The sequence below is a fragment of the Alternaria metachromatica genome (genome assembly GCF_023757995.1).
Source record: "Alternaria metachromatica strain BMP 0045 chromosome Unknown scaffold_48, whole genome shotgun sequence".
Lineage (NCBI taxonomy): Eukaryota > Fungi > Ascomycota > Dothideomycetes > Pleosporales > Pleosporaceae > Alternaria > Alternaria metachromatica.
The window spans coordinates 139,447-164,408 of record NW_026055539.1 but is presented as its reverse complement, the minus strand read 5'-3'; the positions used below and the strand labels follow the sequence as shown (position 1 = coordinate 164,408).

Genomic DNA, 24,962 nt, shown 5'->3' with positions numbered 1-24,962 from the left:
GTTACCTTGGTGTGTGCACAAGACTGATTGTTCCTGCCGAGTCTACATCCGGATCAGGAAGATGGGGATGTGCTTTATGCGTGGGGAGGCGAGGAGTTGGAGGAATAGCTAAAGGTATAGGAAAATGACAGAAAGACGTGAGAGTGGACTGCTCGAATACCATCTTCCAGGCTTTAAATATTCTAAGGTTGTTCCAAGGGAGTGCGTTTGTTTTCACGCGGCGCATAGTGGCGTACATGAGTTCAACCTTGAGATCTATAGTGTAGAGCGCCTTACGCATATCGCTCTTGAACATGGACGTCGCAAAGCAGCGTGACGGTGAACTCGGCATGGAAATGCCGGATCGGAGCTCAGTCGGCCTATAGCAAAGGGATCGCCTACCGACATAGCCGTGTGTGTGTGTGGTAGGCCTGATACTACTGTCAATGGTTTACTCAAGGCCGAGTTGAATGTCAGCAGGCCAGTGCCACAGACCTTAATCTATCCAAGCATCCCTGGAAAGATCTGATTTATTTGGGATATATTGCTGGTGTTCATCGAGAACGTCCCAGCCCCATGAGCTAATGGCGTATCTAGTCGGGTGGTACGGCGGTTGCCGCAGTCACCCCGCTCAAGAATAGGATATGATGACGGTGTTCGTTGTACAGAGTGTTGTTGGAAAGCTCTTGGCCGAGTATACTGCGTGATCAGTCTAGTCTCTGTTTGGACGGTGCTTAAGTGGCAGCTCTTTCAGGTTGTTCTCGAATTATGATCCACCTCCCTATTCACTCTTACATTCTTTCACGCAGCAGTACACAATCAAGGCATAAGATGTAAATTGACTATAGACATGCAAGACAGCAACTCACAATGCATAAAACTCCATTTGCTCGTCTGACGACCATGCTGGGGGAACTGGGCTCTCGTTGGATATTCGTAGCGGTTGGCGGAGTTCGTTCCATGCAAAGGAGCTTATCCGTGAGTGCAGCACAGCACGACCGTCTGAATGCAAAGAAAGACAAGAAACAGATCTGATCCATCGCTCCGTGTTCGCCGTGACACACATCCTACAGTGAGACCGCTGTCGTTGATCGTAGTGCAACTCGTAGCCATTCTCCTCCGTCCCCCAATGGCTGTGCAACCTCCCCCGTCCGCGCTATTATTAATGTACTGGTTCGTGGTATCTCGTGGGTGTGGTTTAGTTCTTTTGCGTGGCAACGACTGTGTGTGTTAGATATATGGAGCTTATAGTGATCTACGAGGGACGGCTTACCAGAAGGAACGATAATGACGATGAGCAGGATGATGATGCCTACAATGAGGCACATGCGCATCTTCATGTCCTTCCACCACATCTGCTTGCGCACACGGTTGGCGCCCCTTCGGAAGCCCTGGGCGGACACGGCGAGGTTATCGGTCTTGTCCTGTAGCGAGTCTAGACGGGCTCCTCGCTCTGACACCTTGTTGATGTTGTCCCGCATGATGCCAACGGTGCTGTCGATTTCCTGGGATACGAGTCAGCACGAGGTCACACATGTTTTGAGTTTCTTTGAGCCGCTCTTTGCTCATGCATAGTCGTTCGCATGTGCGCGCAAAGCCAGTGGGAAGGTGCAACGGGGGTGCGAAGCAGTGTAGTCATTATCGCATCGCCGACGCAAGCTCACTGCCGGCCACCGCGGCTCGACCATAGGTGCCTTGCGAGAATGCGACAAACGACACAGCGCTCGACCCGCACACAGAAGGAAAAGTAAAACATACCGCTTGGAGCGCAGCTGTGCGGTGGTTGCCATTCTGGCCCTGGCCGCCCTGCTGGCCACCGGCGCCGCCGCTGGGGATGTAGGGATCGTACGGGGGCTCTTCGCGGCTCGACATGGTTGGAGATGGAGTGTGCTGGAAATTCCGGGTAGCGTGCGACTTGCGTAGGCTTCAAGAGGTGGTGGTGATGGATAGGTGTGGGTGGTGAGGTGGTGTCTGGAGGATGGAGATGGTGGTGTGGTTGCCCAGAGGAAGACCAAGAGTCCGCTCAGCCCGGATGGCGAACGAGCGCAATGTGTCAGCTCCGTTTGAGCAGTGAGGCTGATGTTTGCGTGAAACCTGGCGCAACAACACGGAATTTTAATCTGTGAATGCCAATATGTCTGCGCAGTGTGCACAGTCGAGTCAACAGCGAATTTGATGTTCCAACGGTTATGACGGTATTCTATTCAAGTTGATGCGATCGCTGCCGTGCCTGCTTCCGGCCCCCATCTGGATCTGGGCGGCCCAGCCTGCGCCACTGCACGTGATGAACACCAGCCTCGCGATTACGACACTCTGGCTATGAGGCAACAGGTGCTGCACGATCCGTCATCGGTCCGTCTACACGCTCGAAAACTTCACAGATAAATTCCGCCTGTCCTCAGCCCGTCGACGATGGTCTTTGAAAGTAAAGACGGGTCCGTCGTCTCAGCCTCGCTGTTACGAGGCCAATCTTACTGCTTACCAGACTTCCGTCCGCAGCTGCGGCGTGGCAACACGGCAATACGACCTGCGACGAGAACAAAGACGGACCGGATTTTGACAAGACAATTACACTAAAGGTAGTGTGTAGTTGGCGCTTCGTCATCACTGTCGTCGCCGCCCAGCCAGACGCCCGCATCGCCGCGTTTCTGCGCAGCAAACTGAACCGACAGGCGTCCTCGTCAACGAGACACATTATGCAGCAGAAGCATCGTGCATTGTCGTCAATAGAGTGTGCCTGCGTCGCTAGCCTATCAGGGCGAGAGGCATCCCCAGGCCTCACGCAGGCCAGGCGCCGTTTGTACCTGGCAAGTGGGTCTGATCGCCGCCAAGACGCGTGTCCAATGTCTTGAGTCTCGGTGTCTGCTACCCATTCGCCGCTCAGGAGTTCGCGCAACGCTTGCTCCACCGCCAGCTTCCTGTTTCCCGTTCCCTTCTCTTCGAACACACTCGCTGCACCGCTTCCTAATCGATACACACCTCTAATCCCGTGTCGACCGCCGTGCCGTACGCGCCCCTGATCCCCGTCGCTCCTTTCATACCACCCGTCAATCAACCCGACACTCTCTACGATACCCCACGTCAGAGCCAAGCCGCCTGCTGGCCTGAAAGCTTGATCATTTGAACTACTCCTTTCGCGACACCGCGCAGTGTCTCTCCAAGCCTGGCGCTGGACCCTGGCTGCAACTGCCGACTAGACCCGACCCAACATGAAGCTCACCTCTGCCCTCGGCGCCCTTGGCGCCTCGAACCTGTTGTTCGCAAGTGTGGGCGCGGTCGACTTGGATATTAGCTCCCCAGGTGCGACTTCCTCAAGTCCGACGCCAGCAAGCATACGTACTGACATGTACAGACTCTATCAAGCAGACCGCCAAGTCACTCTCCGCGAACTTGCGCAAGTACTACACCGGTGACAACCCAGGCGACACACCAGGCAATCTCCCTGATCCATACTACTGGTGGGAATGTGGCGCCATGTTCAATGCCTTCGTTGACTACTGGTACTACACGGGTGATGATCAGTATAACAAAATCACCACCCAGGCTCTAGAAGCCCAGATCGGAGTGAACGCCAACTACATGCCTGATAACCAGACCAAGACGCTCGGAAACGATGACCAAGCTTTCTGGGGTATGGCCGCCATGACGGCTGCAGAGAACAAGTTTCCTGATCTTCCCGATGGCAAGCCTTCTTGGCTGTCGCTTGCACAGGCCGTCTTCAACACCCAATACAAGCGTTGGGACATGTCGACTTGCGGTGGTGGTTTGAGGTGGCAGATCTTCAGCTTCAACCAAGGTTACAACTACAAGAACACCATTTCGAACGGTTGTTTCTTCAACATCGCCTCGCGACTCTACAAATACCTCGGTAACCAAACCTACGCTGACTGGGCTGAGAAGGCTTGGGAGTGGGAACTTTCGGTAGGACTTATGAGCCCGGACTACCACTACTACGATGGAACCGACGACACGCAGAACTGCTCAACCATCAACCATATCCAGTGGACGTACAATGCCGGCATTCATATGGCCGGTGCTGCTGCCATGTGGAACGTGTCACAGGACGAAAAATGGAAGACGCGTGTCCAAGGTGTCATTGACGGAATCGACGTTTTCTTCAAGGACAAGGTCATGTCTGAAGTCGCCTGCGAGAACAACGGCAAGTGTGACGTAGATCAGCGTTCCTTCAAGGCCTATCTTGCACGTTCCATGGCATACACAGCCAGTGTCGCACCTTGGTCCCGCGAACAGATTGACCCTTACCTCCAGGCATCCGCCCAAGCCGCGGCGAAACAGTGCAACGGAGGCGATCAGCAGACTTCATGTGGGCTGAAGTGGACCACGAATGGAGTCAACGACGGCAGCTTCGGTGTCGGTGAGCAGATGGCAGCCATGGAAGTCGTACAGGCGCTGCTCTACCCGTCTACCAGCGGTCCTGCGACTGCCGAGAAGGGCGGTATCTCCAAGAGCAACCCCGACGCTGGCAACGATGACAAGAGTGACGATCCTATCAAGTTTGATGTCGTGACCACTGGCGACAAGGCCGGTGCTAGCATCCTGACCATCCTCGTGTTGGTTTCCATTGTCGTCGGCGCCTGGTGGATGGTGTCGTAGATTTTATACCCGTCTTCATTTTGTATATCAGAGCGCACTTGGGACTATACTAGATCTTTCTGTTGTTCTCCATCGTCATTTTCCTTGGGCGCGATAAGGTTGCGGGCGCGTGTCGTACTATAGCCAATATTGACGTAATTTACATTAAAGCTGCAAGACACGTGTACTCTGACTCGTGAACCCAAGTAGCATTCTGGCAGTCAGTACTTCCCAAGGCAACCCAAGGTTCACGTTCTTCTTTCACGTTCTTCTTGGTGAGAGAACCTTGGAACCAGCCACGGCTCGGCTAATACCACGCTAGTGGCCCGTGCCTACGAAAGCTGCGCCCGACTCCTCTTTCCTTCTTCGCCGCGACAAAGATCTCTGCACACGACACACACCACCCGCGCACTCGACTCAACGGCGCCCTACTCGCTTTCTTGTCGCTCATCAAAACTGCTGCCCCAATCCATCTTTGAAACTAACCACCTGGTCGCGCGCATTTCCGATGGCCGCTCCCCCCGATCTCAACGCCATCCTGGCGGCGCTCGGTATGTCGCTCACACTCTCACCTCGCCCACGACGTTTGTACTGACTGCCCTTGTAGCTGCTGGACGTCCCTCGACTACCCCATCGCAGACGCCCCAGCAGCCTCCCCAGGCGCAACATCCCCCTCCCCAAGGCCTTCCCCCAGGCTTCCCAGGCGCAATGCCCACTGCCACCCCGCCCGCCATGCCCGGATACAACTTCCCTCCTCCCACACACTCTGGCAGTCTTGATCTCAGCGCTATCAAGCCCGTAAGCTCCGGCTCAGTCAGCATCCAGGATGCGCTGGCCAAGGCGCGCGGCTTTGCGGCTCAGAAGGGCCTTGCACACGAAGCGCGTCCAGGTATACCTGAGTCTTGGTCTGGTTATGGTGTCCCAGCGCAAACTTACACAGCTCCAGCTTATCAAGAAGACCCGCGACTAAGCGGACGCCAGCCCTATCGACGTTCTCGGTCGCGTTCGCGGTCCCCAGCGCGCCGAGAACCCGTGCGTGAAAGCTACAACCCATACCGCGATGAGCGTCGTGATGAGCGCCGAGGTGGCTATGGACGTGAACGTGATCGCTCTCCTCCTAGGCGTGACACCTTCTCTCCTTCGCAGCAGTACGGGCAGGCACGTTCGCCCCCTGCTAATGACAACTCTGAGGTGATTCTCATTGATTCTTCGTTGGTTGGCCTTGTCATTGGACGTCAAGGTGAGAGTCTCCGCCGCATTGAACAAGAATCTCAAACCCGCATTCAATTCATCAACGGCCCCGAGGCTGGACCTCAGCGCGAGTGTCGTATAACCGGTAGCCCGGGTGCTCGTATCAGTGCTAAGCGCGAGATCAACCGCATCATCGAAGAAAATGGCGGCAATCCTGCTCGTGAGACTGGCCGCAATGCCCGACCCGCCGCTAAGATGGTTGGCCAGCAACAGCCCGCTCTTCGTGAGGGTGAACAGTCGTCGCAAATTATGGTGCCTGATCGTACTGTTGGTCTCATCATCGGCCGTGGCGGTGAGACTATCCGTGATCTGCAAGAGCGCAGTGGCTGCCACGTCAACATTGTCGGTGAAAACAAGAGCGTGAATGGTCTGCGACCTGTGAACCTCATCGGCAGTCCCACTGCTGCCGCACATGCCAAGGAGCTCATCATGGAGATTGTCGACAGTGACACTAAGCAAATGGAAGGTGGCGCTGCCGCCGCGCCGCCGCAGCAAGCATTCACCAGGCGTGATAACTTTGATCCCTACGGCGGAGGTGCTGCTGGAGGCGCTGGAGCTGGCAAGATCAATGACAGCATTCATGTTCCCTCTGATGCTGTTGGCATGATTATTGGCAAAGGTAACATCGCTTTGCACATGTTGTGGTTGTCTTATTAACGAATTATAGGTGGTGAAACTATCAAGTCCATGCAATCAGAGACTGGTTGCAAGATCAACGTATCGCAAGCTTCTGGCGCAGACATTGAGCGCGAGATTGGTCTTGTCGGAACCCGTCAAGCCATTGACGATGCTAAGCGAGCTATCTGGGAAAAGGTCGACCAAGTGGTAAGTTTGTTTGCTGTATGACGTACTACACGGATGCTAATATCATATAGCGAGAGAAGAACAACTCACGACGACGTGACAACGGAAACAACGACAATGGATACTCACACCAGCAGACACCCTCATATGGACAACCCGCCGCGGCCGCGCAGCCTCCTCAAGCAGCTGCACCCGATGCAGGTGGTGCTGCTTCTGCTGACCCATACGCTGTCTACGGCGGCTACCAAAACTACCTTGCAATGTGGTATGCGTCCATCGCCCAGCAACAACAGGGCGGTCAAGGAGCCCAAGGCCCTCCCGGCGCATAAGCGTCGCTTAGTTGCCGTGACCGATGCACATTTTGCTGAACCTTCGCCGAATGCTGCCCTGTTTGCATGAACTCGAATGCTTGGAACTTTGCTGCGCCTGGCATGATATCCACCCGAGATGACCTGGACTATCTTCGAAATCTTCTTCTTGACTTGCGCGTAGCCGGCCTCGCCTTGTTGCTTGCATTACTATGCGCTGAGTGCTCCTCCGTCGAGAAAGCTCCTGGAGCTTGGGGCTGTTCAACGACATAGCCACGACTCACTCTTGTCATCGCTGTCGCCTGCATTGTGTGAGCTGATCCTCGCTTCGACTATGCTCTTTTCAAGGATGATCTTCCTGCAAACCCCCTCACGTCCACGCAAACAAGTCGACAACTGATTGTTCACTTTACGCTTGCTATCTCTTGATCGATAAGACATAATTCGGTCTATTCGAGCCATCAGGCCAGATTTTGCCCGTCTTTTGTCTTTTGTCTATCATGGTCTTGTAATCGGCATAGACCTTGTCATCGATCGACATTGTCTGCGAGGACTCAATACCACCAAAAAAGCGTCACTTTGTTCTCCATGCATATATTTTCGCGCACATATACAAATCTGGACCTCCACCTGCCTTGGTCGGCACTGAAGTTTTTGGGTTTTAATAGTCGCGTTAATGAACGTTGCAATTTTGAGATCATCGTTTGTATAGTAGTTTATTTCGGATCATGGCTTTTAGATGCTGTGGCTCAATCACAAAATTAATTCCGTCATATATGTTCATGACGCCGCGACGTTTGGAATGCTGTGCATGAGTGAGACTTAAACCAGCGCAGTGCAGTCAGGCGCACTATGCATTTGAGAAGACGCTGACAGGGCAGGTAGAAGAGCTGGAGCATGACGAGGCCGGACTGCTAGCTGGATCGCAAACCACGTGAGCGCTTCTGACATGAATAGTGACGGACTGATGATGTAGCGATGCAACGGCACACGATCCGAGCATGGAGTGTCGTCATTGGATATTCTCCATCATGACTCTTCGTAAAGACGCGGCTACAGTGAACATGACCGAACACGACTAGCAACGGAGCTGAATATTGACAAGACACGGCTTTCCGGGCGTAAGACCTATTAGACGCGGGTCATTAATAAGAAATTTGATTGGGAAAGACACTACACCAGGCCGACGAGTCAATCGAGCCATCGCGAGATTTCATGGACAAGACGTATGCGGTCATAGTATACACTTACTTAGCCTGAAGAAGTTTTGAAGAAGTTTGAGGTCTTTTGCTCAAGTAACCGCGAGGCAAGCACTATGCTAGAGTTTAAAGTTCGTGGGAAATAACGATGGCTTGCATACTCAGAAAGTATTATTCAGTTGGAATAGACGCATTAACGGACGTAACAGCAACAAGCAGCAAGAACCCACCTTTCTAAAGAAAAGTCTATGCCATGCGAGTCAAACTGTAGACTCCTGCACGATACATGGTATCGCCATTCACCGTGAAACGAACAAGTAAGCCCGAAAGCTTCATCAGCCTGCAAAGTCGTAAGCACACAGCCATCGCCTCGCTACCTACCTACTGCGGCATATACTCCAGTCCAATCCCCTCTCCATACGTCATCGTCATCACCCACATATCACAAGTCGGCGAACTAACTACCTTCCTCCACACCCTCTCGCAGATAGACGGGAACACGGTGGACTACGGGCGATCATCGTGACCATAGCCAACAGCAAACGGGGCCAGACACCGCGAATCTGCCCATCCTATGAACCTTAGAACTCACCCGTCCGCCTACCCAGCCGAACGCATGAGTTAATTTTCCAGCCACTCACACACCAGCAACTAACACGCATATCGCACTTGCTACATCTAAACTAACCATTCACGGTCCGTGTATTTAAATGCCTCCCGCGAAACTTACCTAGGTATGTGTCTAGAAATCAGAGTTTGTGCACAACGCCAAAGCATGAGTGCCCCTCGGGATTGGCGCTACTAAGCGTTCTTTTCTCAATAATGATGATTTGCTGTGGCGTTGGGCCGGGGCATGCGCGTCATCATTCTTCCCGTCCGGGTAGTGTGATTGCTCGAGTGGGGTTGGGCCTCACCGTCGCGTCTAGGGGGCCTGGGGAAGGTCGAGCAGCGGGGAACGTTTGCGTTGCATACTGGGTGAATGGGTGAGTTGGGGGATGCGAACAGAAACCTCAAGTAAAACAGGGGGCATAACGATTTGGCGGCCAGTGGAGGGAGGTGGGTTTGCGTGGATCTGGAGTCGGTTTGTGAGTATCGTGGCGTTTGGGTTATTGGCACAACAACGGTCGTTAGTTACCTCACTAGTAACTTGGTTGACTCCAAGAAAGTGCGTCTTGTCGGGGTTGATGGGGTGGTGAAAGAAAGACGATGGTTTCGCCTGACAGTAGACTAGCACACAAGTGTCGCAATGCCTAGGTAATTTGCGAGACGCTTAGAACATTGTTTTTAGTGACCTGCCCATTATTCCGGTGACGACAAGAGTCTCACGAGCTATTGCGGGACATGATGTTTGTAAGACGAACGATGACGCATCACTGTCTCATGACAAAGTGAAACAGATGGGAAGCTTCACAAGCAAACGGCACGATAAGCGAAGAGTACTGAAAATGCATTTGAAATCACGCGAGGCTGTAAGCAAGAGCACACGCGAAGTATCATACAGAAACGGGGTGGGGAATCGACAGGTTGTAGCAAAGCGCGATACTCAAGCTCGCTCACTGCTCACAATGGTAGGACCATCATCGTCTCTACGTCGAGAGGTGCGATCAGGACCCTGGCCACGACCGCCTCCTCCTCTCCCCCGCCAAGGCATGCCTCCGCCTCCGCCTCCACCACCTCGTTTCGACCTCCCATCTTGTCCACCGCCACCACGTCCGCGGCCAACCTGGAATTGTATCCTAGTGAGCGGCTGTTCGACCCAGTCAACGCCCTTCAGACCCAAGTTCTGCTTCTCCCAATCACTGAGCTTCCAGGCTTGGTAGAGACCCATCAATCGTTGTTGGTCTATTTCTTCCTTTCCAGGACCGACCGTTCGTGTCAACTTGATACCTCGTAGTTCGGGTACCCATGCTTTGATGTATTCGCCGTGCTTGTCGTAGTCGAGTGCTTGTTTGACGGGGTTGAAGACGCGGCCTTGCCGTGGGTCGTTGCCGACACCGGCGACGTATTGCCAATTACCCCAGTTACTAGCGGGGTCGTAGTCCACGAGGAAGCATTCGTACCACTCGGCTCCGACTCTCCAATCGATGTTCAGGTGTGACGACAGGAAGGAGGCGACGTTTTGCCGCGCGCGGTTCGACGTGTACCCGGTGACGAAGAGTTCGCGGTTTGACGCGTCGATGAGACCGACTCCAGTGCGTCCAGAACGGAACCGTTGGAAAGATTCAAGCGTCTTGGCTGGATCGTCCCCAGCGCCACCAGACTTGTCTAGTCGTTTCCACTTCTTTGTTTGTGACTCTCCCTTGTTGCCTTTGGTGCCGCGATCTTGGATGCCGTATAGACTGAACATCTTATGTCCAAACTTTCTCATGCAAAGTCGCATGTAGTCTCTCCATAGCAGCTCGAAACGTACAGCTGCTGTTCCGGCATTCTCACCCTTTCCGTAGCCAGCTATCTTTTCGCCAGGGCCTCGCCCTTCCTCAAAATCGAGCATCGCCCAATGGACCTGCCTGGCGGTGATGTGACCTTGAGCAAGGTAGGCTGAAAGCTTAGTGCTGAAATCGAGACCAAGCATGCCGTTTCTTGTCTCCTTGTACGAGCTCATAGCCCCAGAGCTGATGAGATGGTTTATGCGATCCAGACCAGCAGTTTCGCCTCCCGAGAAAGGATGCGCTGACTGAGCATCGGTGGGCCATTGTGGTGGCCAGGTCAGGGTATATGTTTTGTCGTGCTCAAGTGGAGACATCAACACTCTCTTCAGCTTTTCCAAAGACGAAGGTATGGTAAATGGTTGTTTTTGGGGTGGTATGCTCGGCGGTAGCGGTGGAAGTTGAGACGGCGTGGGTAGAGTTTGGCGAGGTCGGTCGCGCAGTGGTTCGAGTCCTTTCCGGAATGAGGTATATACATTTGGTAGGTCGGAGATCTTGTCGTAGGGTAAATCGCGACTGTTGCGCGTTAGCATACTCTCCCAGACGCAGAGACAAACGTTTCGGGCAAAACTTACTCGTCGATGTAGTACTTCTCGTCGGCCCAGGCCTTGAAATCTACTCCATGCTCTTCTGCGAGTTTCTTAACGCTGTCCACCTCCTTCTTCTCTTCTGTGTTGTCGTCGGCGGTCATCCAGATGCCGCTAATCTTGCCTTCGTGTTCGCCTTTGGCATACCAGTCGAGTATGTCAGAAACCACCTCAGGCGTTCTGCCCACGCGCATCTCCAATCCAGAGCCGCAGTTCAGCCCCGCGATCTTTTCCTTGAGATCCCACACGCCATCCGCTATGAATTGCACGCGATGAGGTCCTGTCCGCCATACTTTGGCCACCTCACTGCGCGCCTCGGGATACGGGCTTTTGTCGGTTGGGGAGGAGAGGAAGCCGGACACTTCGATTTGGTTGGCGGGAAAAACGTATACGGGTAAGAGGTGCGTAAAGTTTGCGCCGCCGTGTTCCGAGGTCAGCGAGTCATCGCGGTGCCGTCTGTCACCATTTGGAGAGTTTCTCGCAGAAGTTGGGCGCGCGGCGTGGAGGGAGGCGGCATGGAAGGCAGGATTGTCTGAAAGGCGGACGTCGCGACTGAGTACATAGAGCAAGATGCGAGGAATGCGGCTGGACATAATCGGAGGCTCGTCGTCGGCAGCACTAAAATTGCGAGTGCAACAATCGGAACAAACAAATAAATCGCAGGTGTTGCACGGCGGCCAGGAGCAACTACGTCGTAACATCAAGGTCACGATTCATAGAAGACCTGGTAGTGGAGAGTCGGGAGCATTGCGGTGCCGCAGGCGAAAGAGAAGCTTCAGGGCCTGTGGGACGTCATGACCCTATGAAGGCGACAATGGGGCTCTCACCGAAATTTCTAGGGCACGAGGCCGCTGGACACTAAAAGGTGCCCTAAATGTCATCTGTCAGCCATATCAGGTATTCTCCACCGGAAGGGGTACAGATGGTCGAAACTGAGGAGATCCGGTTCAAGATTGGTGATGCTTGCTGCAGCATCGCCAACCAGGATTATGACGTGAGGGACGGCCTAGCGCGCCGCCACAATTCGCTATGGCCGCTGCAGGGACGCAAAACGAGCGACTTGGGGACGGGCCGAGCGTTCGTAGGGAGCGTAAAGCTGGCGATGGTCGTGCTGTCATGGAAGTACGGAGCGATCGCGAGACGTGCATTGCATGCGCCATGCCGCGACTGGCTAGGCACCACCTGAGTTCTAGACGGTTCGGCGCCCAAAGCAGCCGCGCAGGGACCGCTAATCGTTCATCTTAGCAGCGTTGATCGTGCAGCTTGATCTCGATATTCGTCGATTCGGAGCGGAAATCGTGTGCCAGGTACCGCAAGGGGCACGTGGCTGCGACCCGGCTCGAGGTATGACATGACACCTGGCATGCTCCGCTCCCAGCCTGTCCGATGTCTCGCCGACTCGCAGACCATGGCCAAAGACTGTTTAATGCAGTGCCACCTCGCTTGCCCTCTACACTGTATTATGCACCCCATCACCAAGTGCTGGTAGTGATGAGCCTGCAGCATGTGTATGCCGCCGTTGCATTCGTGGTCCAATAGCTGCGAGTTTCGGATAGAGTGGTCGACTGAGCAGGGTATCACAGACGTGTGTGTCGATGGAAGGGGACAGTCTTGCTGGTGATCGTGGTTGAGCCATGTGTTGGGCATGGGCCGCGCCATCTCGTAGGAGAACGGCGATAGCTGGGTGAGCCGTAGGAACCTTGGAATGCACAAGCGCGCCAAGTCTCTAGAGAACCAGTCTTCCAAAGCCAACATGATTTGCCATGAAACGCCCAGGTAAACCATCTTAATGAAAATACATGGTTAAAGATACGAGAACGGCCAGTTCAACGGTTCACAACTTCACTCCTTCACCCCATGGCTCCAGATTAGGCCTAGCGCGACTGTGAACTACTCCTTCTTTATCGTATCCCAAAACTGTAAACTGCAGGCAACCGGGCCCCGAACATGCTGTATCTCCACCATCCTGCCTATTAATCTAAACAAGGTCTTACACCACACTGGAGATCAAACCTACACCAAGGCAATCGACGCATGCCTAGTAAAAATGCCTCATACAAGGCACAAGGTAAAGCGTTCATCATTGCGGGCACCAATAGTTGCGACAGTCGTAGCAGTGCCACATAGTGATTGACGACGGGGAAGCATCGTTCCCCCACGTACGCAAGAGGAACTGCGCCACTGCGGAAACAACAGGCATCAGAAAGTTCAAGTTCAAATTAAACCATCACAAACATTGCTCGTATGACTTCCAGTAACGATAGGCTTACACAGAACATGCGCAGTTAGCACTTGTTCGATAACTTGAGAACGAGGCCGATCACTTGGGTCAGCCACAGTCTATCTTGCAAATAATGTTCAGTATTATATATTCAAACAGGATATCTCTCTTAACGGCGAATGATTATGAGCCTACGCAACAAACGACATCAGAATGACGAGAAGATGCTCATTACATCAAATATCTCTAATCGTGTCTGACAATCTCATAATACATATTCATACTCCACCACAGACACTCGACTGATCCCCTCCAACAGCCACAAACGCCTCCCAAGCCTCCCTCCCACCATGGCCTGATCATCGCCCCATCTCTCCCCCACGCCACCCGCACAGCCCGCGTCCGCCACATCTCCGATCGCGAGATCAATCTAACAAACCGTCCGATACACGCCGTCGGAGCTCGGCCTCTGCGCCTTGTGCTTATGCTCCTTCCTCAATCCCTTATTAGCATGCATCTTCTCGATACTCGGGCTGGCGCCAGGCTGGAACGCTGCAAGATCAACCGCATCCGTCTTCATCAGCATCTCAGTAACGCCACAGATATCCGTAACGAGTCTGTCGATCATGTCAAGCGACAGACTCTCTCTGACGACTACTCGCAGGATCTCGGTCTTGTCTTCGCCGGGCGGGAGCGGGTAGTTGGGGATGATGTATTGCTTGGCGCGGAGCAGGTTGCTGACTGCTTCCTGCTTGACGTGGGGGAAGTCTTTGTGGAACTCGTCGGTGAGTGTAAAGGCTACGACAGGGAGACCGGCGTTGTAGTCTGCGCTTGTGTCGCCTTCGTCGAATTGCTTCTTGCCCTTCTCGTACTTGAAGTCGCCCTTCTTGCGGTGGATGTCGCTGACGCAACGGTACCAGCCCGTGTGCTCGAGCGCCCTGCTCAGTAGCCGTGCGTTGGCCAACATGTTTTCCATAATGGCGCGGTAGCCAGAGAATCCTAGATGGATCAAGTTGTAGTACTGTGCGATGATCTGGGCTCCTGGACGGGAGAAGTTCAGAGTGTATGACTCTTCTGTTCCACCCAAGTAATGGAGCTCGAAGATCAAGTGCTTGGGAAGGTAGCTTTCGTCTCGCCAGATAATCCAGCCGACGCCAGCATAGACGAGACCGAACTTGTGTCCACTAGTGTTGATGGATTTGACGCGCGGTAGTTCGAAGTTCCATTTCTTGCCAGCTTTTGCGTGGGTGAAGGGGGCGATGAAGCCACCGGATGCTGCATCCACATGGATGGGAATGTCGTTACCAGTCTCCTTCTCGAAAGCGTCCAGGATATCGGAGATCTCTTCGACGGGCTCGTAATGTCCGGTATATGTGGAACCAAGAATGACAAACACACCGATAGTGTTCTCGTCAATGTTCTCTTTCACCAGCTTTGGATCCAGACGGTAGGACGATTCTTCGCTTACGGGCAAGATACGAGATTCAACCTCGAAGTATCTCGCAAACTTCTCGAGCGCGACTTGTGCGTTTGCGCCCATGATGATGTTGGGATTCGAAGTGTCCTTGCCCTCTGCCCTTCTCTTCTCTTGCCAGCGACGCTTCATTGCAAGTCCACCTAGATGAATAGCCTCACTCGAACCAGTAGTCGCTGATCCGATGGCCTTCTCGCCCTTCTGTGCTCCCCACATGTTAGCAATGATGGAAACACACCGTGCGTGCATATCCATCATTGCGGGGTACTCGTCAGCGTCTGACATATTCTTCGACAAGTTCTCGATCATGAGCTGCTCGGCTTCCTTCTCCATGTAGGTTCCGACGAAAGACGCCAAGTTCAAACTTGGGCGTCCATCCAGATCAAGCTCATCCTTGAGCAACTGGTGAACAACATCCGCTGGAGCACCATCGTGGGGAATCTTGAATTTCGATAGCTCGGTACCAGCGGCATAGCGACTCGAGTATGGTGTAATGTGTGATGTCGCCCGACTCGAAGCTTTGTGGCCCCCAGCCTTGTGCATGGGGTGGTCCTTCAGAGTCTCGAGGAGCTCATCGGTGTCAACGTGTCTAGCGAGTCCAGCCATGGTGATGGATATTCGAAGAAGGTGTCTATGTTAGTACAGATTGTAATTGATACAAGTTTTGCATGTTTCGAGCAGAGAATTTCAGTCTTATACGAGTGTTTGCTGGTACACGTAGACAGCGTACATGCGCATGACGACACATTACGTCCGTTGTCGCTCGCAGACACACCGGCAATGCAGCAAAAACTCGAACATGCAGCCCAGGCAGAACCCAGCCTGAAAAGCTTGACATTTGCTTGGTAAAAAGCTTGTTTCTGACAGTGAAAAGGCCCCGTTGAAGGCATGGCAGCCAATGAAGGATGCATTTCCGCGGCCCACTGCGGGTGTTGGCTGTGTGCTCAACCGGAGAACCGGCAAACAAAGTAACAGCATACGCGTCGGCTTCTGGTACTGGCTGATCTAGCCTCGTACCTTGCAGAGAAAGCGCAGAGCGAAAATAACGCATGGTGACGAACCGGCGTTGTAGCATTAGCCGGAAGCAAGTAGCCCTGGTGTGTTTGTGCTATTGATGGGTCGATGACGAAACCCCTCCGGTGCTTTGTTTCGCCGACAGCGCGTCATCACGTGATGAGTAAGACACCCCCAAGCATCCCATGCGAATCGGATGTTGGAGATTCCCAGGGGAAGTGTATACACATCCACTAGAGGATCTCAAAGACTGGATCTGAGATCGCAGACTTACCCGGTTGAAGGCTACGAAACACTCATAGTTTCGGGTGGTGAGATGGATCGGTGATCATGACGTAGTCACGTCGTCGCCATCCAGCACATCCGCCTCCGCCGTGGAAACGCGGGGAAGATCGACTGACGCGTCCTTGACAGCCTGGTACGTACAGCACGCGGCCGCGAGGCCTCGATGGTGCGTATGAAGTATACCTTGAAGCCGGGTGTTTGTACCTGTGTATACGAGTGAATACGAAAGCGAAACTGTCCAACCATTGCTGCTGCAGCTTCCTCTATCCCAACCGGCACAATTCTGGTTCGTTAGATTCGTCCGCCTTGTAGTCCGATACCCAAACAAGCGGGTCACTTACCGACGCTCCGCCCCCCAATAACGTCGCCACGCAGTGGTGTTGTAATCGACTCGGCTTACTCTTTAGCTTCGCTGCCTAGCTACATCTTACCTGTGTTCCTCTACCAACTTTTCCCCATCCCCCGATTCCCCATCAATCACTAGGTCACCATGCGGTTCTCACGCGTTGTACCAGTCTTGCCTCTGGCGACTGCATTTGTCATTACCGAACCGGAAGTCTTCTCCAACATCAACATTGAGAAGTCTGGAAAGCAGCTCGTCGATGGCGCTCACAATGTTTTTGACAACGCCCAGAGCGTGCTTGACGATGCGTTCAGCAAGGTCAAGGACGGTGCCAAGGATGTTTACAGCAAGATCCATCATGCTGGCGCCGACGTTGAGTCGTGGTTAGAGGGAAACCAATTCGACGACAGTGTCGTTGACTTTGAGGACCCTCATCACGGCCACGACGGACCGCCACACCACGGCAAACCTCACCACCCTCCGCACGACCAGAAGCCGAACCGCACAGTCTACGAGCTCATCAACGAGAGCAAATACACTACAAAGCTCGCAAAGTGGATCAATGAGTTCGACGACATCGTCGAGGCGCTCAACAGCACCAAGGCGAACTACACCGTTTTCGCCCCCACAGACGAGGCCTTTGAGAAGATCCCTGAGCACCACCACAAGCCCTCCAAGGAGGTTCTGAAGGACATCCTCCTGTACCACGTCACCGACGACTTGTACCCTGCAGGCCGCGTCCTCAAGACCTACACCATCCCAACCCTCTACCAGCCCTCGAAGCTTCTCGGCCACTCCCAGCGCCTAACCGTTCGTGTCACACTCAAGGGACCCGCAATCAACTTCTACAGCCGCCTCGTAGCCGTCAATATCTTCGGCACCAACGGCGTCGTCCACGGCGTCGACTCCATCCTCGTGCCTCCCCCCAACGTCGCCTCCATCATCGACCTGCTCCCCGGCGAGTTCAGCACGCTCGAGCTGGGTCTAGGAAAGACGGGTCTATTTGACAAGATGAACAGCACAGAGTACGAGCACAACGGCGGTACTTTCTTCGCCCCCAACAACTTTGCGTTCCAGAAACTTGGTGCGCGCGCCAATGCTTTCTTGTTCTCAAAGTACGGCGAGAAGTACCTCAAGGCTCTGCTAAAGTACCACATCGTTGTTGATGAGACGCTTTACTCCGATGCGTTCTACGATGGCCGTAAGAAGGATGACAAGGACTCTGTTCAGGAGCGTCCGGGAGGCTACCACTACGATATGCCCACTGCCCTCTGCGGCAAGAACCTCGCTGTTGATGTCGGTCGCTACGGACCTTTTGTTGAGATTAGGATCAACGGCTTCTCGCGCGTCACTGTTCATGACGGTGTTGCTAGCGATGGTGTCATTCAGGTCGTCTCCAACGTTTTGATCCCACCCAAGACCGCTGGTGGCGAGCAGGTTTTCTGGAAGGGTGAGGAGCTCGACGTCGAGGACCTCAAGGAGCGCCTTCAGCCTCTGGTTGAGAACATGGAGTTGTAAGCAATGACTTCATAGGAGCATTGAGTTTGTATGTTCTTGCAGCGCGACGATCTTTACGACATATTCCTTGTATAATAGCCTTGTCTTCTAGCGGAGCAGGTACTTCACACTAGCACGTGTATGACTTGAGTAGCAAATGAACGAATTGATACAGACATCGCGATAATTACCTGCTGCATACGGTGATGTTGTGAAATCCCACTCTATTGTAGGACCCAAAGACGCAGTGTCTATACCAAACACAAAAGCAAACTAAAGAGTCGTGCAGAGGAGAAACCCTTCCTAACAACCAAATTCTACGAAAAGTCCTCGCCACCCTCTTCAATCGTGTTCTTGACCCTCAACAGAAGCGTGGTCTTCCACTTGTCAAGCTTGCTCAGCTGGTCGAATTGGAACAACTATCACGCGTTAGCATAATGCACACTTGGAAAGCGTAAATCCTGGGAAAACATACCTTATCAGCAAACATCTCCTGGTCGCCTTCCTGTACCGCACCTGCCAAGTCAACAAGCAGTGCGTGCTCCCTCTGCTGCTGGAAGCTTGGATCCAGCTCCCTGTACCTGTCAAGCGCAGTGTTGACGCCGACCTGGTCGCCTGTGCATAGCTGGCAGATACCAGCTTTGAGAAGGTACTCCTTGACGGACCAGCGCATGAGGTTGTTGGAGATCGAGGTCTTCGCGACCTTCTCGTAGAGCTCGATGGCTTTGTAGTAGTCCTTGCCTTCTAAGGCGACGAGATCAGCAGTTTTGAGCCAAAGCTTATTAGCGAGTGCCTGTGGGGGTTGGTTAGTTTTTGCCAAAAAGTTGGGTGTTGGGTGGAATACTTCAGCGTTGTCCTAGAGATAGGTTAGCATGTAGTCCAGAGTACGTTATGATGCAGTACTTACGCTCTCGTACCAACCAGCCGCTTCCTCGTAGGCGGCTCCGGCTCGGGCGTTGTCACCAAGCTCGACTTCGTAGAGCTCGGCAAGGTTCTGCTTGTGAGTGGCTGCACGGCGGAAGTTGCCTTTGGCGCAGTAATGCGCAATGGCTTTGTCTAAACACCTCGCAGCTGCTTCCGGGTCATCTTTGCGGTAGGCCTCTGATGTCGTGTTAGTTGGAGCTACACCCAACGTGAAATAGGAAGCCTACTGAAGGCGTCTGTGAGCGTGTTTGCTTCGTCATCAGGTTCGTTCAGGTGCTGACGTTGTACTGATGCTGCCTTTTCGAAAGCCTCGCCTGCCTCCTTGCCTAATTGTTGTTAACCTTCAATATCGCGTTGTGTTGCAAAATGCATCTGCCCATACCCATCTTTTGCATGCGGAACGCATTTGCTGCAGCGATAAACTGCTCTGCAGCAGCCTCATCTATCACGTGCGTCAGCCAAAAAGAGCACATATGCCGCAGTCTGTATCATACACTTGTCTGCCTTATTACTGAAGAAACTGAAGCCACCGCCTGCCTTCTGCAATGATGTTTCTGCCTGTCCACCTCGATATCAGTTATCTGCTGTGTGGCTGAGTCGTGAGTATAAGCCCCACCTGTCGCAGCAGCGCTCGTGGATCGCCGGCCATATTCGCTGTATTTTCTAGAGTCGGTGGTATACGAGGAGGAGAGGGGATGAATAGAGTATGTGACTGCGCAGGCAGACGTTATGTTGAAACTTTGGTCGAGACAGGTGGCTGCACTCGCTGTCTCAATGCGATGACGACCCACGTTGGTCCATGCGAGGGCTGTGACCTCGGCGGCGGCGTTACCGTATCCGCACTAGTGTTTGCAACCGCCTGAAGCTTCACGACTTTACATTCACAGCAGCGTCGCTCGGGTCTCGCGATAGAAGAGGAAGATTGCCGTTGTATCGATGCGCTGAAGTATCACACGGTCTACAAAGAAAATCTCGTTCCGTCTCAACAAACGTCCTACCCCGCCTCGCGCATCACATTCATCATGGCGGCACGTCGCGCGTTTGCGTTCACGAAGTTTTGCAAGCCTTCACAATACCTGCAAATACGCTCATACACGCGCTCACATGTACGATTATACGAGGATCCGTGGACTGAGAAACAGCCGGCACGGAAGAAGACAGGCATCCATCCCGACGAACTCGAAGAGCTTCTAGCAAAGCCCACCTGGTCCGTCGAGTCTCTGCTACCACCGAAGACGCGCGCTCCCGACGCCCCTCAGATCACCTCCCAGCAACTACACCATCTCCTCCGCCTATCAGCCCTCCCGCCACCCGAAACGGCCGAACAAGAACAGAAGATGCTAGACACCCTAGCAGCGCAATTACACTTTGTGGGCAAGATACAGGAAGTGGATACAACGGATGTGAAGCCGTTACGGGCTATACGGGATGAGACGCTGGCTGCAGAAGAAGAGCAGACAATCACGTTGGAGACGCTGAGGGATGCTTTGGATAAAGAGAAGGTTATAGGACAGCATCACAAGCGGCTACAAAGAGATACTACGCCTGTGGATGCGAAGGATGTTGAGGACTGGGATGTTCTGGGCTCGGCAGAACGCAAATCTGGCAAATACTTTGTGGTGGAAAGCGAACGCCCGCAGGAATGACCTTTCCGTCCTAGGCCACTTCAGACGTGTAGATCAGGAGCAGTCATTTCGGGGTAGCATCGTACCTGCTACGAGTTGGATACGACTAATTTGTCGAATACCGAATTGGTTTCTCTCCAAGGAAACCCAACTCCAAACGCCCCAGAAGTTGTAAGAGAGTATGTTCAGGAAGGAACGACGGCTTCATGAGCAGCATGAAGTAGTCGTGCTCGCTCGCGGCATACGGACTTTCATCGATAAGCCCAGACCAAGGAAAGATCAAGAAGAAAGATAGAGCCAAGAACCACTATATAAGGCCTAAGGCGACTTTCACGAAAAGGAGACACCGAAAAAACCCGTCAAGTAGGAGGTCACGCCGACCAGGGATCGACCTCCAAGCCACATTCCGTACAACGCTTAGCAAAATGCGAATCCCCACCACAATCGCAAAAGGGTGCCTCATCCAACTCATCCAGATCAGGCGTCGGCAACCGACCTAGCCTAGGCGTAGGAGGAGGTGTTGGCCCCGCAGAGGAGTTTAAAGCCCCCTTCGACTCCAACGGCAATGTCTGGCTCGAATTTACCGCCCCATGAAGGACCACTGGCTTCTCCCTTCCTTTCGACACGTTCTTGGCAGAAGTCACGTGTGTCACGTGTCTCTCACCAGGTCCTGCAGCCAACCCTCTCGGTGCGGGGTGAGGTAGCTCGACCTGCTGAAGTCTGCTTCGTGGGCTTGTACGCTCGTTCTCCATGGGATACAATACGAAGTCGGGATATGTCTGGCCTGTCGGCTCGACCTTGCGGACCGCCCAGGAGGGACGACGAGATTCCTCGATCTGGATACTGCGTCCATTGTGGTATGTCGTCTGACGGTACTCGTCCTCTTCTTGCTTTTGTTCTGGCATGGCTGGTGCCTGGCGAGCGGACTGTTGTGCTGGCGACGACGACGACGGCATCGATGCAGCCAGTGTTGTGGGAGATGCGAGAAAAGAGTTCGAAGCGATTTTGAAAGCCTTCTCAAGTCCTCCAAGTTGCTTCCAAGACCAAGAAGAGATGTTGTGGGATGGTTATGTGAAGAGGGGTAGTGGGGAGGAAGAGCGAGGAAGGGGTGCGGATGTGCGTGGTGGGCGGTGCGAGTATATACAGTGTGGGATCTGTGCGCCAAGCCTGAGCCCGCCTGACACCCCCGGGGCTCTGGCTTCCACCACCACGCCCCCCTCGGTTGCTTGTCCTTCTGCAGCAATCGACTCCCACTCTCGCAAGCAGTTTGAAGAGACTCGATTCGTTCGAAAAGACAGGGATTCACAGGACTTGTAGTGCTCTAGTGCACTTTTGCACACTTCCGGATTAGGATGGAGGAGTGTCTGCAGGTGGAGTCGGTATGAGCAGCTCATGTACGACGAGAGAGGCATGCAAAAAAAATGGGCCAATGGAGAGATGGTATTCATTCGATGCATCGGGTTCTGGCAGTGCCTGCATGTGCACCTTGTCGTCGCTGGCTGTCTCTCTCCAGCCACGAGCATATATAGATAACACGCCCTTCCGAACAGGTCTCTTAATAATACAAGAGCTTTTTCAACGCCTTTTCACTCGTATCTCAGCCTTTGCTCCTATTATGGCATGTTCATCATATAATTAGTCGTATGCCAAGCCCTTCCCCGGAAGCCTACAAAGCTAGAGCATTTCCACCAAGCTACTCCATACTTTCTGCCCTGAGACAGCACAAAGTTCTAAAGTATTCATTAAGACACTCTATAAGACAACTCAAGTGACATCTGCCTCCGGAGTAATATAGGAAGTACCTACACGGTCATACAATGCCTGCACATGCCACTCTCCTCCGTTACTAAAATACTTCGCCTACAGAAGAAGCTCTCTGCAGATCAATCACTACATCTCCCCTATCTAACTTTTCATCGCCCATCCCCATCTTTTGAGATAACAGCCACCATCTTGACATTGCTCCGCGAAAAGCTGTGTACAGATCTGCAAAACGACTAAGCTCATTTTCCATACTTGACCAAACAGGTTCATCTTCAAAGTTCTCTTTACTCGCAAAGTATAGCTTAGCCACATCGCTCACGCCTGTTTGTCGGAAAAGCTAGTTCCGGTATTCGCATACGCGACACTAGCTTCCAGAACTAGTACCAGACAGCACTAGAAAAGCATAGCTGTTTCGGGGATACACAATGATCGGAGATTATGAATACGTTTGCCGTATTGATGAACTGCTTATAGAAATGTTATAAAAAGATTCTTTATAGTGGTTGTTTAGGAATTCTAGTGAGATCTGGTGCTTTTCGGGATCGTTCAAGGGGTCTGAGTCGTAGACAAGATAGGAGTGAGTGCGCGAGAACTGTTAGACAAACGATATCACAAGTTTGGTAAACAAAATCTTGTAGTAACAGCAAAATACCGCCTAAGCAGTCTTCTCTCCATTCCCCGTTCAACTTCCCCTTCTCTCAGATAAATAATCATACAACCCCGAAAACGAAAACGACAAAAATGCAAAAAACGCCACTGGGTCGAGAAACATTACCTCGACACCCCCCAGTTCCCATGCCATGGTATAACGAAAGAAAAGCCCAAACACCATAACCCTCTCGTCCCGAATCGCAAAATAGGCGAAAAAATGCCCCCAAAACGCCTGATCCCTATGCATCCATGCATGTTTCTGCTTCGTCAGTTGATACACGTACACGCCGTTCTCTACAACCTGAGCGTTATTCCGGCTCCCAATCCGCGTCCAAATCTTCATCTGTGTCTCCCTCCGCATCTCTGTCCGTCCCCCCATCCACATCCACATCTTCATCCGTCACCACCTCAGCGTCTTTAGAGGAATTCTACTCCGCGGGTGGACTAGCCATACACTCCTCCTCTTCTCCCTCGGAACACTACTCTCCGGGACTCGCCACACTACCCCCCGGCTCCACACTCGCACTGGCCCTACTCCTCTCCTTCGCACCGGCACCACCCAGACTGAGCTTGATCTTCTTCTTTTTGGGTGAATCGCCGCCGACATCATCGACATCTCTATCCCTTTTCCCTTCGCCCCTCTCACTACTCTCACTATGTTTCCGATCACCTATATCCGGTCTTCCTGTTTTTAATTTGACTTTCAGTGTGCCGTTGCTGCCACCACTCCCATTAGACGGTTTATCGCGGTCCGCTTTCTTAATGTACGAGCTCTTCTTCTTCATCTTGCGGCGCTCGGGGGTATCATCGGCGTCGAAGTCGTCTGCGTCGTCGGTGGCGGCGAGGCGTTTGACGGGCGAGATGCCCTTTGATTTACTGCTTGTTTTGGTCTTCTCGGAGGGGTCTTGGGAGCCAGGGGCGGGGGTGCCCATGCGGCTTCCGAGCGGCGTGTTGCCGACGCCTGAGCCTGTGCCGTTTTGACCGGTGAGTTTGGCCATGGCGTTGCGCGAGGACTGGCGGCCGCTGATGCCGAGGCACTTTTCGAGGTGTTGGGCGAATCGCGTTATGAGTAAGCTGCGCTTGCAGTTGGGGCAGGTGTGCCAGGGGATGTACGAAGCGGGCTTGCCGCCGGTGTTGAGTTTGATTTCCTTGGTGTCGCCGCCGGCCATGTCGGTGTCTTGGGAGCCGGGGGTGCCCACGCTCTCCTTTTCGGCGTTCTTCTGCTGCTGCTTGATGAGCTCGCGTTCCTTCTTGCTCTTAGCCATGTCGGTGGGGAACGGGTTGCCGTAGACGTCGTGGCCGGATCGCTGGACCCACGGATACAGCATGCAGTACTCCTTGGTCAGGTCTGGGTTCTGCATGCCCTTGCCCATGATGGGGTGCATCAGCCGCGGCAGCTTGCAGTGCGGACATATGATCTCGGGCGTCGTCTTGAGCGGGTTGCCCTTGAGGAAGACGCGTCCGTTCTCGTACTTGGCGGCGGATGTCTCAGCGATGGGTATCGACGTGGCGCCCGTCGTGTTTTGCTTCTGCGACTGGGGCTCGAGGTTGGCGAGGGCGATAGATTCAGCCTGGGTGGCCGCCGACTGCATGCGGAGCAGCTTCTCGGAGCGGTGGCATGACAGGGCCGTGGTGAAGACGATGTTGCTCAGCAAGTCGTCGAGGATGTTGGTAGTCTGCGACACGATTGTTAGTAGCCGAGGAGGCGGTTTGCGGCGGACAGGCGTACCAATTCTGCCAGCGCGTCCGAGGGCAGGCCGACGGCAGCGTCGACGCCCTCGGCCTGGTCGTCTGCCGGGCGGTCCTCAGACATGACGCAGCTGGGCGTGGTGGACTATGGTGTTCAGGGCGTGGAGAAATGGTTGCTGAGACGTTAGCGGCCACGACGGGACATATCGCGCATCCCTGCTCCGGCTCCGATTTAGCGCATGCAGCCAGAGTTGGCCTACCCCACACACCCACCCACACACCGAGAACTGCGTGTTCACCCAAGAAAATCTGCGGTGGAGCTGCGCGT

At 53.5% G+C, this 24,962-nt stretch overlaps 9 protein-coding genes across 9 annotated transcripts; 4 read left to right on the top strand and 5 right to left on the bottom strand.

The window, feature by feature from the left end:
- Positions 1-1,177: 1,177 nt before the first annotated feature.
- SYB1 (SNAP receptor, synaptobrevin) lies at positions 1,178-1,851 on the bottom strand (the record flags this gene model as incomplete). Its single annotated transcript, XM_049337535.1, has 3 exons — positions 1,178-1,200; positions 1,253-1,484; positions 1,738-1,851. 3 exons carry the CDS (start codon positions 1,849-1,851, stop codon positions 1,178-1,180), a joined length of 369 nt encoding a protein of 122 aa, XP_049183404.1.
- Positions 1,852-3,188: 1,337 nt separating this feature from the next.
- Positions 3,189-4,593, top strand: J4E83_010653 (uncharacterized protein; the record flags this gene model as incomplete). Its single annotated transcript, XM_049337534.1, has 2 exons — positions 3,189-3,279; positions 3,332-4,593. The coding sequence occupies 2 exons, from the start codon at positions 3,189-3,191 to the stop codon at positions 4,591-4,593; spliced, it is 1,353 nt and encodes a 450-aa protein (XP_049183403.1).
- Positions 4,594-5,080: 487 nt separating this feature from the next.
- J4E83_010652 (uncharacterized protein) lies at positions 5,081-6,956 on the top strand (the record flags this gene model as incomplete). The annotated part of the gene is made up of 4 exons (XM_049337533.1): positions 5,081-5,123; positions 5,180-6,442; positions 6,491-6,648; positions 6,699-6,956. 4 exons carry the CDS (start codon positions 5,081-5,083, stop codon positions 6,954-6,956), a joined length of 1,722 nt encoding a protein of 573 aa, XP_049183402.1.
- Positions 6,957-9,677: 2,721 nt separating this feature from the next.
- Positions 9,678-11,740, bottom strand: J4E83_010651 (uncharacterized protein; the record flags this gene model as incomplete). Its single annotated transcript, XM_049337532.1, has 2 exons — positions 9,678-11,076; positions 11,136-11,740. 2 exons carry the CDS (start codon positions 11,738-11,740, stop codon positions 9,678-9,680), a joined length of 2,004 nt encoding a protein of 667 aa, XP_049183401.1.
- Positions 11,741-13,798: 2,058 nt separating this feature from the next.
- On the bottom strand, positions 13,799-15,448 carry J4E83_010650 (uncharacterized protein; the record flags this gene model as incomplete). The annotated part of the gene is made up of 1 exon (XM_049337531.1): positions 13,799-15,448. One exon carries the CDS (start codon positions 15,446-15,448, stop codon positions 13,799-13,801), a length of 1,650 nt encoding a protein of 549 aa, XP_049183400.1.
- Positions 15,449-16,631: 1,183 nt separating this feature from the next.
- Positions 16,632-18,002, top strand: J4E83_010649 (uncharacterized protein; the record flags this gene model as incomplete). The annotated part of the gene is made up of 1 exon (XM_049337530.1): positions 16,632-18,002. One exon carries the CDS (start codon positions 16,632-16,634, stop codon positions 18,000-18,002), a length of 1,371 nt encoding a protein of 456 aa, XP_049183399.1.
- A 296-nt stretch (positions 18,003-18,298) lies between these two features.
- Positions 18,299-19,554, bottom strand: J4E83_010648 (uncharacterized protein; the record flags this gene model as incomplete). The annotated part of the gene is made up of 8 exons (XM_049337529.1): positions 18,299-18,400; positions 18,457-18,774; positions 18,826-18,837; positions 18,889-19,082; positions 19,133-19,231; positions 19,288-19,347; positions 19,400-19,463; positions 19,522-19,554. 8 exons carry the CDS (start codon positions 19,552-19,554, stop codon positions 18,299-18,301), a joined length of 882 nt encoding a protein of 293 aa, XP_049183398.1.
- Positions 19,555-19,927: 373 nt separating this feature from the next.
- On the top strand, positions 19,928-20,551 carry J4E83_010647 (uncharacterized protein; the record flags this gene model as incomplete). The annotated part of the gene is made up of 1 exon (XM_049337528.1): positions 19,928-20,551. The coding sequence occupies one exon, from the start codon at positions 19,928-19,930 to the stop codon at positions 20,549-20,551; it is 624 nt and encodes a 207-aa protein (XP_049183397.1).
- A 2,873-nt stretch (positions 20,552-23,424) lies between these two features.
- Positions 23,425-24,758, bottom strand: J4E83_010646 (uncharacterized protein; the record flags this gene model as incomplete). Its single annotated transcript, XM_049337527.1, has 2 exons — positions 23,425-24,621; positions 24,675-24,758. The coding sequence occupies 2 exons, from the start codon at positions 24,756-24,758 to the stop codon at positions 23,425-23,427; spliced, it is 1,281 nt and encodes a 426-aa protein (XP_049183396.1).
- Positions 24,759-24,962: the final 204 nt, after the last annotated feature.